A 17128-nucleotide genomic window follows, 5' to 3' on the forward strand; every position below is an offset into this window, starting at 1 on the left:
TCCGTTTGTCGGGCGTCTTCTGCACACCCAGCCTTGACCTGCGAAGTCCCCAGGCCGCCTCACGGTCTCCTGGAGCAGCCTCGCTGCCTCACAGTTTCCCAAAAGGAAAACCAAGACTCCCAGGATGTCAATAGCTGTGGGCTCTGTGCCGTTCCCAGCCTGTCCCAGTCGCTGACACCTGCATACCCAGGGAACAGCCGGAACGCCGCCCCCCCCCCCCCCCCGCTGCCTGTGCCTCCCCCCAGGGCTGCTGCCCCACCCAAACCCAGCACCATTCCTTTGCCTCCTGGGGAGCTGGGCGCGCAGCCACCTGTCCCCGCCGGCGTCCAGCGCCCCCTGACCTGGTCTCCTCTCCTCCTAGGTCCAGTCTCTCCGTGCCCAGCTGGAGGCCTGGCGTCTCCGAGGGGAGGCCCCTCAGAATCCGCCCCGATCCCAGGAGGACGCCCCCATCCCCCCGGGTTACATCTCACAGGTGAGGCTCGGGGTTGGGCAGGGTTCTGGCTGCCGTGCAGCTAGGAAGCAGCTGCGGCTCGGGGCCTGTTCTGTGTGCTGGAACCATGTGAGGCATTTGACGTGCATCGTCTCATTTCATCTCCCCACAGCTGGTGGGCATGATCACTGTGCCCATTTTACAGACCAGGCCACTGAGCTCTGAGAGGTTATGAGACTTGCCTGAGGTCACCCGGTCTGCAGGTGTCAGAGGTGGGATTTGAGCCCGGCTCCAGCTGACGGCAGAGCCCGTGTGTGAGTCCCTGTGTGACACTGCGCCTGCACCACCCTGGGGAAGTGGGGAGCCACTGGCCCCGGGAGTCACTCCCTAAATGCAGGCAGCTCCTGGCCCAGCGAGGCCTAGGACGGCGGTTCTCGGCTGGGGGGTCTTGTGCCCCAGCACACTTGCTGTGTATAGAAACACTCCTGGTTGTCACAGCTGGGACAACTGGTTCTCCAGGAAAAGTGGGTGCGCCTGCGTGTGTGCGTGTGCGTGTGCGCTGTGTGTATGTGCATGTGGGTGTGCATGTGTTTATATGTGCAGTTGTGTGTGTATGTATGCATGTGTGTGCATCCATGTATGTGTGTGCAGCCGTCACATGCATGTATGTGTGTACGTACTTGTGTGTGCGTACACGTGTGTATGTGTGCAGCTGTGTTCATGTGTGTGTGCATGTATGCGTGTGTATACATGTGTGTGTGTGCTCACACAGATGCTTACACAAGTGTACTGTGAAATAAAGACACAAGTACTTCTCACTGAGTCCCGTATCGCAGGTGCATTTTCCTTCAAATGTTTTCGGCGCCGCCTCTGCACTCTTGTGCCCACCGCTGCTTACCACACGTGTGTGGCCCTGCTGCGTGTGTTGGCTGGTGGTTTTGTGTGTGCTAATGAAGAAGACGAGAAGACACACTGTTGCTTGGTCAGTGTCGTGAGCAGCTTGTGTGCTGGACTGGATGCTAGCTTTCTGTGGACAGATCGGAAAATACTCCCGTGAGAGCACTTGCGCGGTTGTGTGTCCTGTGTCCAGTGTGACGGTTACAGAAAGGACGCATCCGCGTTCGGCCTGTTGTTGGCTTTAGCCCGTTTGTCATCGCTTGCCTGCGTTTGGAGAATCAGTAGAACAATAAATCTAAAGCCCTGATTCATGACGCTCACCGAGATCCATGCTGCAGGTCCTCCATGATGGCTGGTGTCAAGCGGCCAGTGTGGGGGCCCTCGGCACGGGGCTGGGGGCAGGTGTGCACCCCTCCCTCTGCCCCGTGTCTCCTGCGGGCAGATAGAAGAGACGCAGCTCCCCCCACCCAGGAGCACAGACAGTGACAAGGGCAGTGAAAGAAATAGGAGGCGATCCATTCAGCCCATATGACCTTTTTAGTTAACTACATGAACTCAGTGGCCGTGCCTAACAACTAAAGCAGTGGCCGTGCCTAACAACCGTCCCAGACCCCTACAGCTCTCACCGTCAGCCCTCTGCAGTCAGCACACCATTGCCTGGAGCGGAGAAGAGTGTTGGATTCCCAGGCCTGGGCAGGAGGCGCCTTCTAGAAGTTTCCAGGGGGAGGTCACTGTGCGGGATCTCAGGTGGCTTCGTGAGGGGCAGAGCTGAGCCGAGCAGGGGCATGTGGGTGGGGACGTTGGCCCGGGCATGGGGCCCTTTGTGGGGTCTCCAGTGCCACCTGGGGAGAGGGGTCCGGGCCACAGCCTGTAGGCGGTGTGGGGTCTGATGGCGATGGTGGAGGAAACAGCTTTGGAGGGGGCGAGGCAGGCGTAACGGGGAGGAGGATCGAGGAAGGCAGCAGGCAGCCTGCAGGGGCCCTGAGCGGGGACTGCAAGACCAGGGGCCGTCTCGGGCTGAGGGGGTGGTGGGAGTTCAGCTGGAGGGTCCCGGGGCGGGAGGCGCTGGGGTCTGGTGTGGAGGGCTGACCGGGGTCACCTGGGCTTGGGGAGGCGAGGAGGGGGGAGTGACGTGGGCCAAGCCTTCCTTGGGCTGGGAGGGGTAGCTGGGAAGACCTCGAGGCCTGTCCTGGGGCGGGAGGGTGAGCCGGGGGCACCGTGTGGGTCCCTTCGCACCACCCGTCGTCAGATCAGCTCTTTGTCCCTTGTGTTCTTAGAACCTGCTCTAAATTTCTAGGAAAAGATTTCTGCCGCTGAAATAAAGTTTGAGAAGTGCTGCTCTAGGCTTTCAGGCTATGGGTGGAGAAACTGAGGCACAGAGGGGGCTGTGCCCTCTGAGCTGCGGGCAGACCTGTGGCTGGACTCCAGGTGCCCCCCTGGGCACTGCACAGGCTGATGGCCCTTGACCTGCTGGGTTGCAGGTGCGAGGGGAGGGTGGGGTGTGTGCAGGGAATAATCAGATGAGGGTGGAGTCGTGGTCTGTGGGGTGGGGCTGAGTCCCCTGTAACTCCCTCAGGCACGGGGTGGGGGGGTGGGGGGGGGCGGTGGCTGAGGTCCCAGAGCTGGAGAGCTTGCCGCTGGGGCCACTGCTGGGACTTCCATGCCTCCCCGGGCCAAGGGGACCGCCAGCCTATTGCAGGGGTGCCACAGGCACTCCTTCAACCAGTGTCAGGACACCTGTGGCGGAGAGCAGCACCTGGCCTTCCAGGAGCCGCTGTTCACAGGTGGCTCCCACCTCCTGACCAGCCCTGCACCCCTGCGAGCTGCCAGCTCTGCCTGCCTGGTCTGGCCCTTTAAGAACAGTGCTGGGCTCACCACAGGCGGGTGCTGGCTTTCCCTCTGTCTCACAGATGCTGGGCTGAGCTCAGAAAAGGCAGGGGCGGGGCTGCCTGCATGCCTGGGTGCAGCCGGAGGAGGCCCAGTGTCCGCTGCTGTCCCCAGCAGGGACAGACACAGAAGCCGGCCCTTCTCCCCCAGACTGGCTGCTGGAGAGGCGGGGCCGCGTCTCCCACCCTCTGCCTCAGTTTCTCCCCTGTCTCTTCCCTTCCCCTTCTTGGTAGCTTAAGTATTTTTTTTAATTTTTTTAGATTTATTTATTTGCAAGTCAGAGTTACACAGAGAGAGGAGAGGAGAGAGAGAGAGAGAGAGAGCTTCCATCCGCTGGTTCACTCCCCAAATGGCCACAGCAGCTGGAGCTGTGCCAGTCTGAAGCCAGGAGCCAGGAGATTCTTCCAGGTCTCCCACATGGGTGCAGGGGCCCAAGGACTTGGACCATTTTCTACTGCTTTCCCAGGCCACAGCAGAGAGCTGGATTGGAAGTGGAGCAGCCGGATCTCAAACCGGCGCCCACATGGGATGCTGGCACTGCAGGCCAGGGCATTAACCTGCTGCACCACGGTGCCGGCCCCAGCTTAAGTATTTTTAAGTCATATAAGACACACTTAGGTTTTTTCAGTGGTTCAGACTCAGCAGGTCAGAAATGCACACCAGGCTCGTGGCAGTGGCTGCAGCAGGTCTGCGTGGGTCTGCGTGGGGTTCCCGCGGCTGCAGTCACAGAGGAACACGGGCAGTGGCCTAGGCCTGGTGACGCGCAGTCCCCCCCCCCCCCCGCTGTCTCGTGGGTGTCTTCCGATGCCCTCTGCAGGCCGCGGTGGGGGGGGGGTGTCTCTTCCCGGCCTTCTAGGCTCAGAGCCATCAGAAGGAAGTCAGTTCTTTGCCCTTCCCAGCCCTCTGACCCTCCCTCCGGGTCCCCCCGACTCTTCTGCCCCGGGTCCACTTTCGAGGCCCCTTGGTGTCACGTTGGACTCCTGGACGCGCTGGGCTGAGCCCCGACTTTCAGGCCCACTGATGGGGAGCCTTCATTTCCTCTGCAGCTTTGACCGCGTAACAGTCGCGGGTCCCGGGGACAGGACGTGGGGGTCTTTGGGGGCTGATACTCGGCCCCCATTTCCTTCCGCAGCGTTTTCTGTGCTTTTGCGAACACGCGCCGAGTCGGGGAGGCGGCATTCGGCACTGAGGAGGCTGCCTGCGACAACTCCGCCCCGCTCAGTGCCCGGCTGCTGCCAGTGCCAGCGTCCTGCTGTGCATTCTGGGAAGGCAGAGGCGATGGCTCAAGGACTTGGGTGCCTGCCACCCACGTGAGAGACCTGGACTGGGTTCCGGGCCCCTGGCTTTGGGCCTTGCTCGGCCCTGGCTGTTGAGGCCCTTGAGTGAGCCAGCAGATGGGAGGTGTCTTCCTGTCTGCGCCTCAGCCTTTAAATAAATGAAGACTGGAAGAAGCGAGCACGTATGGAGACGTGTGATCTCCCACGATGAGTGCGCCCCACACGTGTCGCCAGGAGTCAGCCTTCCCACGGCTGTGCACACGGGCAATTCTGTGTTTTGAGGCTTATTTGAAAGGCTGAGTGACAGAGACAGAGAGGTCTTCCATCCACTGGTCCACTCCCCAGATGGCCACAACAGCCAGAGCTGGTCCAGACCAAAGCCAGGAGCCTGCCACTGCATCCAGGTCTCGCGTGTGGGCGGCAGGGACTCAAGTCCTCGGGCCATCGTCTGCCGCCTTCCCCGGGCACATTAGCAGGAAGCTGGATCAGAAGCTGAGCAGCCAGGACTTGAACCGGTGCTCTGACATGGGCTGCGGGTGCCCCAGGCCGCGGTTTCCCCTGCTGTGCCACAACGCCTGCCCCGTGACTTCACAGCTGCCTGGGCACTTCTGTGACAATCCCGTCAACCATTTAAGGCCCCTCGGTTAGACGCTTAGCTTGTTGTCCCACTGTGCCGCAAGCAGTAACCGCATCCGAGTCTCGGAACCCGTGTGACCACCTGTGGGTCAGTCCTGGGCGTGGACCGGACCTGCTGGGTCAGGGGGTGAATGGTTAGAGATGTGGTGATGCTGCCTCTCTGGCGCAGCGCGGGGTTGGCGGCCTTGTGGACGCTGCCAGCAGAGCCCGCGCTTGGAACAAACCATCGCTCCCAGCTCACTGAGTCCTGCCACGCGCTGGGCCCTGGCCCAGACGCCGGGGTCCGGCTGGCTCCTATATTCCAGGCCCTCAGGGGCTTAGGGTGTGGCAGGAGCAGAACCGTAGGAGGCAGGGAGAGGCTGCCTGGGGCAGAGCCGGGCTGTCTGTCCATCGGGCTGCTGGCCAGGCGAATTGCCCAGAGGGAGAAGGTTGCGATGGAACGTTCCAGGCAGTGGGAACGGCATGGCTGACGCTCAGGCGTGAGCTCGCCGTGAGTTGGTTTGCAACTGTGAGGTGGCCTCAGGGTCCTCCCTGGGAGCCCGTGACCGTGACCGGCCGGCCTGTGGCCCGCAGGAGGCGTGTGAGCGCAGCCTGGCGCAGATGGAGTCCTCGCACCAGCAGGTGATGGAGGAGCTGCAGCGGCACCACGAGCGGGAGCTGCAGCGGCTGCAGCAGGAGAAGGAGTGGCTCCTGGCCGAGGAGACGGCGGCCACGGCCTCAGGTGAGGCCCGGGCGGGGCGCAGTGGGCTTGGCCCTGGGCAAGCGGTCAGGAGGAGCTGGGAGCCCCCAGAGCTGGCCTCTGCTGCTATTTGAAAAGGGGAAACTGAGTCCGCAGACACCCCCCCCCCCCGGCTACTGCCACCACCGGGGTTGAGCTTTCTCCCTCAGAGGCCTGTGGCCACTGGGAGGTCCCCTCAGGCCACGGGGCCCCCACGCTGGGGCAGAGGGACCAGCTGCAGACCTGCCCTCTTAGGGTGCCCTCTCCCTGGGGGAGTGGGGAAGATGGGGGCATGGCCCGAGCCCACTGCGTGCCAGGCCCTGTGCCCCGCGTCTTCCCTGCAGGGGGGCCCCTAGTCCTTGGGGTGGCCAGAGGGTGGCCCCATTTCACGGGTGAGATGGCTCCCAGGGGTCGGTGACTCGTCCCAGATGGCTCCACTTAGAGGTGGCAGAGCGGGGCTGGAGCCCAGAGCACAATTACAAAGCCCGCTCTGAACCCCACCCTCTGCTCCCCTGGGCTGCAGACCTGCTGCTGAGGGGAAAGCCAGGAGAGACCCACGGTCAGGAGCCTCCAGCCTGCCAGTGCCCTGCCAGCGCCCCCCGGAGGCCAGCGGGGGTTCTGCATGCTGGGAAGACTGCCCAGTGCAGCCCTCCCACCGTGTTAGAGCCCCCCCCCCCCCCAGTATCAGACTTCACCCTGGCGTCTCACAGGGAGCTTCCTGCACTGACATGGTTGGCAGTCCCACCTAGGGACAGTTTCATGCGCCTCCTGCTGGGGTTTACCCCCAAAAGAGCGAGGGGAAACCTGGAGGGGTCCTGTGTAACCCCCACGACAACGCTGTGTACGTGTGAGAGTGCACTCGGCCCTCGGGAGCCCGCAGGCAGAGACGGAGCCTCTGGGCTGCATGCTGGCCTTGTTCCGTGGGCCCGGCACACATCTTGCAGTGACCCCTGGAGGGAAGATGTCACTGTTGTCCCCAGTCTCCAGAGACGGGACCCAAGGCCACGTGGGGGTGTCACCTGACACCCCCAGAGCCTGTGCTCTGGACCGTGCGGCTGGGCACAGCAGGTGGGCCTTGTCACAGAGCCTGCTGGGCTTCGCAGACTCCACACACCCTGTGGCAGTGTCCCCAGAAGTCACTGCCAACAAGGCCCACCAGCGGCAGAGGCTGAAGTGTGTCCCCAGCAGGATCTGTCGGAGCCTCCCGGGACAGACAGGCTCAGAGGGGTCAGTTCACGGCCAGGAGCCCACAGCTGTTTGCACCCCACCGCCTGGCCCTCTCCGCCGGTGCCCGTGGCGTCTCGGGAGCGCAGCCAGCTGCTGCTCACCCCGTCCTGTCCCCTCCCCTCTGCCCTGCTTCCAGCCATTGAAGCCATGAAGAAGGCCTACCAGGAAGAGCTGAGCCGGGAGCTGAGCAAAACGCGGTGTCTCCAGCAGGGCCCCGATGGCCTCCGGAAACAGCACCAGTAAGACGGCGGCTGGGCCCTGGGGTCTGTGGGCTGTGCCGGCGGGGACACACTGATTTGCTCTCAGTGGAAGAGTTGCACTTCGGCGCCCTGGAATCGGGGCTCAGGCAGACCCGGGCCGGGCCTCGTAGACACTTCTCAGGCCCCTGGGCTCCGCTGGTCTCGGCCTCTACCGCTTCCCCGCCTTCGTGTCCCCTAGAGCTGGGCTGCAGTGTCACTCTCCACCAGCAGGGGTCTCCCTGCCACGGGGCCCGGTTCTGGAAGGCGAGGCCTGAGCCCACGCCCCGTAGAGGAGATGTCACCACACAGCAGCTGAGGGCAGACTCGGGAGGGCCTCCAGCCGGGCACAGGGCAGAGCCCCAGCCACCCTGTCGCTGTGCCGCACTGGCCAGGTCGGACGTGGAGGCGCTGAAGCGGGAGCTGCAGGTGCTGTCGGAGCAGTACTCGCAGAAGTGCCTGGAGATCGGCGCGCTGACGCGGCAGGCCGAGGAGCGCGAGCACACGCTGCGGCGCTGCCAGCAGGAGGGCCAGGAGCTGCTGCGCCACAACCAGGTGGGCCTGGGCGCGGCCGGGGGGCGGGGCGGCCTGGAGCCCCCGCCCTGACCACGCCGCCCCCCAGGAGCTGCACTCCCGGCTGTCGGAGGAGATCGACCGGCTGCGGGGCTTCATCGCCTCCCAGGGCGCCGGCGGTTCTGGGCGCAATGAGCGGAGCTCCTGTGAGCTGGAGGTGAGCACGCTGCCCTCGGGCCGGGAGCCTGCCTTCTGGGGGGGGGGGGTCACGCCGCGGTGGGGGGCGCCGGGTCTCCAGGGGCTGGGCCCAGCCGGGAAGGCCGACTTTCCTAAGTCAGAGCACCTGCTGTGCGCCCGCAGCCAGCACACAGCCCCTCCACCTGCCCCCGCCCCGTCACCTGCCCGCTCGGTGACCCTGCGAGTGACCCCACCTTTGGGATCTGTCAAATGGGCCTGCACCTCCTCGGCTGGGAGAGGCCAGAGTGGGGACGTGTGCGTGTGGTCCCCGGATCGCCCTGGGGTCGCCTCTGCAGGACCCCCACCCCATAAGGCTGGAACACCTGGAAGCCCTTCCTGTCTGTCTCCCGCCTCCCCCACAGCCCCACGAGTTCAGTGCTGTTCCCATGGACACCGGCTGCAGGGCAGTCAAGGCGTGGTGGGCGTGGCCTCAGCTTCCAGGCCCATCGCATCAGCCACATCTGCCCTCGGGGTGGGGGCGGCAAGGGAGGAGGCCCAGTCCACTGTGGTTCCTGTCAGGCTCCGACGTCCTCCTCGTCCCCCCACCGAGGGCCTGGGGCTGCGCTGGGCTGCGCTGGGGTTGGCGCTGGGATGCCCACTCTTAAGGTGTGGGCAGGTGAGGGGTGAGGTAAGGGAAGTGGAGAATCGGAGTGGGCTTCCTGGAGGAGCCTGCCTCTGGAAAGCAGTGTTTGTGCAGGTCCGGGGTGCGTCCCGGGGCCCCAGGCAGGGGCGCAGCCAGGTCCCAGGGTGCCTCTGGCCTCTGGCCCGGGTCAGCCTGGCCCCCGTGACCGCAGGTGCTGCTGCGCGTGAAGGAGAAGGAGCTCCAGTACCTGAAGAAGGAGGTGCAGTGCCTGCGGGACGAGCTGCAGACGCTGCAGCAGGTGCGTGGGGGCGGGGCCTGGCCGGGGGCGGGGCCGGGGTACCTGAAGAAGGAGCTGCAGACGCTGCAGCAGGTGTATGGGGTGGGGGCGGGGCCGGGGAGTTGCCTGCCTCACCTTGGGGGGTGCCATCCCTATCCACAGACAAGGGAGCCGAGGCCGGGAAAGGGGGAGGGGCTTGTTCAGGACCACGTGTGCTTTGATTCGGCATCATTTTATGTATTTAGGAAGCACCTCCTGGGTGCCAGGCAGCGTCCTAGGTAACACACGGTGGCCTGCATGCTCCCCTCAGCAGCCAGCCTCGTTGCTAAGAGGTGGGAGGGCCGGATTCAACCCAGGTCCCAGTCCGTGCCTGGCCCCCTGGCCGCAGTGTCCCTGCACTGGGACCCTCTGCCAGTTTGGTGGCTCTGTGGGAGTGAGGAGCCAGCACCATGGGAGAGGGCCCAAGCCCTGGGCTTGGCTGACCCGGTGCTGATCCCAGCCAGGCCGTGGCCGTTCCCTGTGGCCGTGGAACAACCTTTGCCTCCCTAAACCTCCACCCGACCCCGACCCCGACCCCGAGGAGAGGAAAGGCGGGGGGGCACTTCCGGTGGGCCTCCTGGAGGCTGAAGTAGGGGCCCTGGGGGTCCTGTGCGGGCAGCAGGGAGCAGGGGGGCGGAGCCTGGGCGGGGTTCTGTCACAGTCCCCGCCCCGCCCCCAGGACAAGCGCTTCACCTCAGGGAAGTACCAGGACGTGTACGTGGAGCTGAACCACATCAAGACGCGGTCGGAGCGGGAGATCGAGCAGCTGAAGGAGCACCTGCGCCTCGCCATGGCCGCCCTGCGGGAGAAGGAGGCGGCCCGCGGCAGCCTGGCCGAGTGAGGTGGGGCCGGCGCGGGCGTGGGGGCTGCCCTGGCCGCCTGAACCGCGCGTGCAGCGCGGGGTCCCCTGGCCACCAGCAGCCCGTGGTGCGCCGTCGCCCACCGCAGCCTCCCTCCCGCCAGCGCCACACACACCCCTGCAGTCTCCCAGTGGCTCCTGAGTTCACAGGGTGTGAACTGGCTTTGTATTTATCTGAGAGCAGGGACAGCCCATCTGCTGGTTCCCACAGGGTGCTGGTTCACTCCCAGGTGCCCACAGGGGCCAGGGCTGAGAGCTGGGTCTCCCACTTGGTGGCAGGATTGCCACAGTGCCTGGGCCGTTGTCATGGCTCCCCGGCATGCGCTCTGAGCAGGAAGCTGAGCCAGGCGCCCCACGGGGGACGCAGGCGCCCTGACTGCTGCCAGCCCCCTGCCCTCACCGTGCCTTCCCAAGCCAGGTCCCCTGGAGCCCCTCCTGCTGCCAGGTCCCGGGGCCGCCGAACCTCAGGCACACAGAGCGGCCCAGCTGTGGGCCCAGATGTCGGGGAGCAGCGAGGAGCCTCTGGGCCGCGGGAAGGGGGGGGAGGGACCCGCTGGCCCGGCCTGGCCTCTCCAGCCCCGGCGCCCTCCCCTGTCTTGCAGGTCCTGTGCTCCAGCTCAGCTGTAGACCCTGCAGCCCGAGGCCCGGCCGCCACCCGCCCGCCCTCCCGCGGGGTGGAAGTCGGAAGCCAAGCCTTCCTCGCCACCTGTGGGCCGCACGTGCACTCACAGCTGTCTCACACACACACACACGCACACACACACATGCACACACTGCGTATCTGAGCGCGCCCTCGCACTGGGTTTTACCTTGCACCTTCTCCAGGATTTTATATGTGAAGAGATTTTTATATAGATTTTTCTCCCTTTTATTTCCCAGAAACACTTTATACTTTTTAAAAAAGCCATTCCTGGTGGCTGTGTGCCTCCATCGCTGGTCCCCTCTGTCTCCTCACTCCTCGCTTGGGCTTCTGGCTCATGGCCCTGACCCAAGGGTCTCTGGGAGGCCCAGGCAGCGGCCATGCGAGTTGACAGGTGGCAGAGGTGGGGCCAGCGCCCCTCTTCCTACCCTACCTCCTACTAACTACTTCCTGTCCTGGTGGACCCGCCCCTTGGGACTCACTGAGGGACATCTGGACAGAGGGAGGCAGCCACTGCCCCCCACCCCCGCCACTTCCCCTGGGGGTGCAGGGCGTGGAGCCGCGGGCCCCGCCCATGAAGGCCTCTCCCCGGGTCCTGGGGTCTTTGTTCACGTAATAAAACGTCCTGACAGCTCTGTGTCTGGATGGCTGGGCAGGGCGCGTGGTGGCGGATGGAGTTGCTTCCGCTCCTGCACCCCAGCAGGGCCTCGGCCCATCCTGAGCCTGGGCTGAGGGCGGAGCTGAGAAGCCGGGTCCTCCACTGGCAGGCAGGGACGCCGGCAGGCACAGCAGTGGCAGGAAGCGTGGGAGAAACGCCAGGCCCAGGTCCTCCCGAATTGGAATCCGCACGTGGACAGGCCCCCTGGAGAGCCGGGGCACTGGGCCCAGGCCTTGGAAAGAGGGCTGGGGACATCGCTCTGATGGTGACCTTGGGCAAGCCATGTCCCCTCCCAGACTCCGTTTGCTTCTCCATCAAATGGGCCCTGTGTGGAGACCATGCCCAGAAGTGGTGCCATGGCCTGAGAGGGGCCCGGGGCAGCGTGTGCGGGGCCTGGGTGTCCTCATCGCGGCCGGCTGTGCTGGTCACAGGCCCAGGAGGCTCTGGGGACCCCGAGGAGACCCCGACTCCGCCTGTGTGTGGAGGAGATGGGGCTTTCTGAGTGGGAGGATTGGGAAGGGGATTCCAAGCGGGGGGGGGGGGTCGGGAGTCGGTGCCCGGGGGAGGGAGGGGTGCCCTCAGCACTGGTGGAGAAAGTGCTTCTGTTCCCGTGGCCGTGGCCGCGGGTGGTCAGCCCGGGAGCGCGATGTGGCTCCGGCTAATGAGGGTGCAGCGAGTCTGGTAGGCAGGGCCGGTCATAGAGCCTCTCCTGCCCTTAAAGGGGACATCAGGGCCGGTGTGGTGGCTCCACAGGTAAAGCCACTGCTCGTGACACTGGCATCCCCATGGGCACCGATCTGAGCCCTGGCCTGGCCCAGTCCTGGCCGTTGAGCCATTTGGGGAGTGAACCAGCGGATGGAACACCTCTCTCTGTCTCTGCCTCTCCCTCTCTCTCTAACGCTGCCTTTCAAAGAAATAATTTTAAAAAAAAAAGGTGGATTTTTTTAAAAAATATTTGTTAGTTGTTTGAAAGCAGACAATAGAGATCTTGGTTTTGTGGTTTTTTTTTTTTTTTTTTTTTTTTTTTTTTTTTTTTTTTTTGACAGGCAGAGTAGACAGTGAGAGAGAGAGAGAGACAGAGAGAGAAAGGTCTTCCTTTGCTGTTGGTTCACCCTCCAATGGCCGCGGCGGCCGGCGCACTGCGCTGATCTGAAGCCAGGAGCCAGGTGCTTCTCCTGGTCTCCCATGGGGTGCAGGGCCCAAGCACTTGGGCCATCCTCCACTGCACTCCCTGGCCACAGCAGAGAGCTGGCCTGGAAGAGGGGCAACCGGGACTAGAACCCAGTGTGCCGGCGCCGCAGGCGGAGGATTAGCCTATTAAGCTGCGGCGCCGGCCCTACAATAGAGATTTCATGTCTACTGGTTCACTCCCCAAATGGCCACCACAGCCAGGGCTGGGCCACGCTGAGCCAGGCGCCAGGAACTCCGTCCAGGTGTCCCATGTCGGTGGCCAGGGCCCAGGCACACAGGCCATCTTACACTGTCTCCCAGGCACAATAGCAGGGAGCTGGGTTGGAAGTGGAGCAGCTGGGACTCGAACCCATGTTCAGAGAGGATGCTGGTGCCAAGGCACCTGCTGCCAGCCCTGTGTGGGGACGGAATTGGGTTAAGTCCCTATGTTGCTGCCATCCTGCCTCATCAAAAAAACTGGAAATGGCAGAGCACAAAGGGTACAGAGCCAGGACCCCTAGGCCATCAGATGTCCCTGGCTCGGGGCTGCCTTCCCGGGGGTGTCCAGTCTCATGGGAGAACTCGGAGACGGGAGGTCTGCAGCCACAGCCCCAGCACCCGCATCGTGGGGCCCGGAGCCTGTGCCCCCTCCCCCCCCAGCTCTCCGGCTTCTGCCCCGTCCTCTGCCTCCATTCCCGCCTCGGCCTGAGTCCGGGCTCCGTGTCTCATACCTGGTCTGGGACATCTGTGCCTGCAGAGGCCGAAGCCGGGCCAGCACGTGCCAGGGCGCTCCCGGGGTGGGTCAGCCTCCCCGTCCACCACTGAAACGAGGCGCTCCCACTCCCCTGCTCAGCGTGGCTCACGGGCGACGGACTGACCGCGCCGTGTCCGTGTCAGTGACAACGCGGAGGGCCGGAGCGTGCTTCCTTCTGGCTGCTGTGGGACCTGGTGGCTTCCTATCTGGTTAGGCCTGCGTCCACCCCACGGCCTGGCTCTGCAGTGCACACGGTAACCGGCACAGTCAAATCAGCCCTGTTCCCTGTGGCCGGCCTGCGGGGACACCGGGGTTGTCCACCAGCAGAGTGCGTGCAGAGCCTGGTTACACGCAGGCCTGAGACTCCCAGGTGGCGATTTAAAGAGGACGATTGCTGCACGTGGGCACGCAGGTGCAGCCCACACCTGCCACTGAGTGACAGGACTGCAGCCACACGAGCACGTGCTGTCGGCTTCTGGGGGCAAGCAGGATCACCACGGGGATTGTCAGCATCCGGGAAATGGGCCTCTCGGGGGGGGGGGGGGGACTTGCCTGGCAGCGGCACAAGACAACTTTGTGGTGCCAGAATTGTCAGGGGGCCGGTGCTATGGCAATGCAGGTAAAGCCACCACCTGCGGCGCTGGCATCCCATATGGGCACCGGTTCTAGTCCTGGCTGCTCCACTTCCGATCCAGCTCTCTGCTATGGCCTGGGAAAGCAGCGGAGGATGGCCCAAGTGCTTGGGCCCCTGCACCCGCGTGGGAGACCCGGAGGAAGCTCCTGGTCCTGGCTTTGGATCGGCCCAGCTCTGGCCGTTGCGGCAACTGGGGAGTGAACCAGCAGAAGGAAGCCCTCTCTACCTCTCCCTCTCTGTAACTCTGCCTTTCAAATAAATAAATAAATCATCTTTAAACATGTTCTGTATGATTTTTAAACAATGATTTATTGAAAGGCAGAGCAAAAGAGAGTGAACTTCCATCTGCTGGTTCACTCCCCAGATGCCTTGCAACAGCCAAGGCTTGGCCAGCTTGAAGCCGGGAGCTCCGTCCAGGTCTCCCATGTGGGTTGCAGAGGCCCAAGGACATCAGCCCTTCTCTGCTTTCCCAGGTGCATTAGCTGGGGGCTGGCTCAGAAGCCGGGCCGCCGGACTCCAGCTCTCTGGTGTGAGATGCCAACATCACAAGTGCTGGCTGAACCCCCGACGGCACAACGCCAGCCCAGTGTCTCGTATCTTGATGTGGGTAGTGGTCACGTGGGTCTGTATGCACATACAGGGTGGCACGGCGTGTACTTAGGTTTTATGCGTTTTACTGTGAGTCACGATCACTAATCAATAGAAAAACAAACCACCGCCTACTTTAAAATAGAGCGAGGCAGAGCTGCGGCCAACGCCTGGGGAGCCAGGTGGGGCACGCGGCTGACCCCGAGATGCGGTCATGGCCCCAGGCAGCCAGGAGTGGCTACAGGAGGATTGCAGACACCTGCCTGCCCCAAATCCCGGCCGCCTGGGCTCCTGCCACCCACGTGGGAGGCCTGGACCGAATTCCTGGCTCCCACAGTCGCTGCAGGCGTCCGGGGAGTGAAGCAGCCAATGAGAACACGCACTCCCTCTCTCACTCTCAAATAAATCACAGAACAACCCCAACTGCTGCCTGGCTGGCTCCATAAAGTTCACTGAGTCACAGCCCTCTCTGGGCTTTATTTTCCCATCTGTTAAATGGGAACAGCACTGTCTGCCCCAGGGAACTGTGTGCCTGTTAAACCACCTATTATCTTCTGCTGTGTAAGCAACCTGCTGGCTTGGAGGCCAGCCCGTGATGGTTCACCCATACCCAAGGGGCTGACCTGGCTCTGCTGGGCGGTTCCCTTTCTGTCTTTCTCACAGTCGCAGGCTGGGGCCTCCACAGGGCTGGACGTCCAGGAGAGCTTCCTCCCTCCCGCGTCCAGCGCCTCCCGGCCGGCTGGGGCTTCCTCACAGCATGGCGGCCTCGGGGCCTGATTCCAGTGCCCCAGCTGGAATCCACACGCTCCTTAGGAGCCAGGCTTAGAAACGCCGCGATGGCACTTCCTCAGGTTGGTCAAAAACCAGCCACCGGGCCAAGGCAGTCCTGGCTGGCCCGCGCCGGGAGCGTTCTCATCTCCTACCGGGCGAGTGTTGAACACGCGCCGTTTGTTGAACGCTCCCAGTCGCTTCGCGGAGCCATATGGTTGAGCGCACAGCTTCGACGTGAGCGTTTCCGAGTTCTGTCCCCATCTTCACGTCCACAGGTTCCAGAACATTCCAGGCCGTGCTTGCTGGTTTGCTTGCTGGCCGGTGGTACCCCTGTAACCCACACAGAGTTGTGTCGCCCAGGTCTAGGTGCTTAAGGTTTGCCTTTGATTCCACCTGATTCTACAATTCCATTTTCAAAGCTAAATATATAACCAGTGAAGATTCTAAAAGCAGTATTCTGTCAGGGAGAGCGAGGCAGGTCGCCGAGAATAAATTCAGTGGGAATAAAACGGATTCAGTGCGACAGCGTTTGCTGGGGCCGGGGTCTGCTAGAATCATCAGCAAAGGTTCTCAGAGGCCCACGCAGGCCAGGGACCCGCGGCCAGCCCCCCGCTGGCCACGGAGCCCTGGAACTCAGAGGTGGAACCCCGCACTCTGGGGACTGTGGGCCTGGGAGAGAGAAAAGGCGAAGCGAGCGGCGCTCACCTCCCCCCCCCCCCCCCCCGCCCCGCCGCGCCGCTCCACTTGCAAAGCCCCGAAGCCCCCAGACCCCGGCGGATCGGTCTCTCCTGCAGTTCCCGAGGAGCCCGCTAGGGGCCAGCACGGCCGGTGGAGGCCCCCAGTCTCTCGGGACGGCGCCTGCACCCACCGCCCCAGCCATCCTGGAAGCCAGCTGGGGAGGTGACTGTCCTGCGCCTGATGGCATGTCGCGACGGTGTGATTTCTCGGTCACTTCCTGCCGTGCTGTCCCCTTCCTCAAGCCTGGGAGGAAATAACCACCATCCCAGGAATTCTCAATGTGTGTGCGTGTGTGTGTTGGACAGATAGAGTTATAGACAGTGAGAGAGAGACAGAGAGAAAGGTCTTCCTTCTGTTGGTTCACCCCCCACATGGCTGCTTCGGCCGGCACTGCGCCGATCCGAAGCCAGGAGCCAGGTGCTTCTCCTGGTCTCCCATGGGGTGCAGGGCCCAAGCACCTGGGCCATCCTCCACTGCACTCCCGGGCCACAGCAGAGAGCTGGCCTGGAACAGGAGCAACCGGGACAGAATCCGGTGCCCATATGGGATGCTGGCGCCACATGGCAGAGGATTAACCAAGTGAGCCACAGAGCCGGCTCCCTCAATGTGTTTTTATTACCTAAGTCGAAAAAAATCAAGTATGAAGAGCGTTTAGACTTTCCCATAAAGCACAGATAAAAACCCATCTTACTAATAAAGTGTAAGTTCTCTAAGGTAGATAGAATAATGAAACACAAGGGCACCTCAGAAGCTCACCAAAAATGTAATTAAAAGTTTATTGAGGGCCGGCGCCGCGGCTCACTAGGCTAATCCTCCGCCTTGCGGCGCCGGCACACCGGGTTCTAGTCCCGGTCGGGGCGCCGGATTCTGTCCCGGTTGCCCCTCTTCAGGCCAGCTCTCTGCTGTGGCCCGGGAGTGCAGTGGAGGAACGCCCAAGTGCTTGGGCCCTGCACCCCATGGGAGACCAGGAGAAGCTCCTGGCTCCTGATTGGCTTAGTTCTGGCCATTGAGGCCATCTGGGAAGTGAACCAGCAGATGGAAGACCTCTCTCTCTCTCTCTCTCCCCCCACCCCCCTTTTGCCTCTCTGTAACTCTACCTTTCAAATAAATAAATAAATAAATCTTGTTTAAAAAAAAGGTCTGGGGGAACAATATCCTATCCCAGTGTAAATGCAGAACCAGTGACAGCCAGCTTACTCCTCAGTAGAGAAACTGTCTACAAGATGTCATTTTAATGGGGCAGCCGGTCACAGAATGCCACACCTGCCGGCGGCCACCCCTGGCCGCAGTGCCGGAGCTGGATGAGCACACCATCACTGAGGGGGCCCGACCCCTGGGCCCTGCTGGGGGGAGACTCGG

The 17128-nt window shown here is 63.0% G+C and overlaps 1 protein-coding gene across 4 annotated transcripts in view; it reads left to right on the plus strand.

Annotated features, from left to right (window-relative positions):
• TRIOBP (TRIO and F-actin binding protein) overlaps positions 1–11089 on the plus strand; it is a 54470-nt gene extending 43381 nt beyond the window's left edge. For 2 of the 4 annotated variants that reach the window (XM_051841125.2, XM_051841128.2), the window contains 8 exons: positions 362–472; positions 5701–5848; positions 7209–7311; positions 7704–7863; positions 7931–8038; positions 8853–8939; positions 9637–9799; positions 10419–11089. In XM_051841125.2, coding sequence (XP_051697085.1) covers positions 362–472; positions 5701–5848; positions 7209–7311; positions 7704–7863; positions 7931–8038; positions 8853–8939; positions 9637–9798 — 879 coding nt within the window. In that variant the 3' untranslated portion in view covers position 9799; positions 10419–11089. Of the gene's footprint in view, positions 1–361; positions 473–602; positions 1253–5700; positions 5849–7208; positions 7312–7703; positions 7864–7930; positions 8039–8852; positions 8940–9636; positions 9800–10418 lie in introns of those variants that run through there. The other 2 variants (XM_051841127.2, XM_051841129.2) reach the window with 1 other exon arrangement.
• Positions 11090–17128: the final 6039 nt, after the last annotated feature.

This window comes from Oryctolagus cuniculus, chromosome 11 (assembly GCF_964237555.1).
Source record: "Oryctolagus cuniculus chromosome 11, mOryCun1.1, whole genome shotgun sequence".
NCBI lineage: Eukaryota > Metazoa > Chordata > Mammalia > Lagomorpha > Leporidae > Oryctolagus > Oryctolagus cuniculus.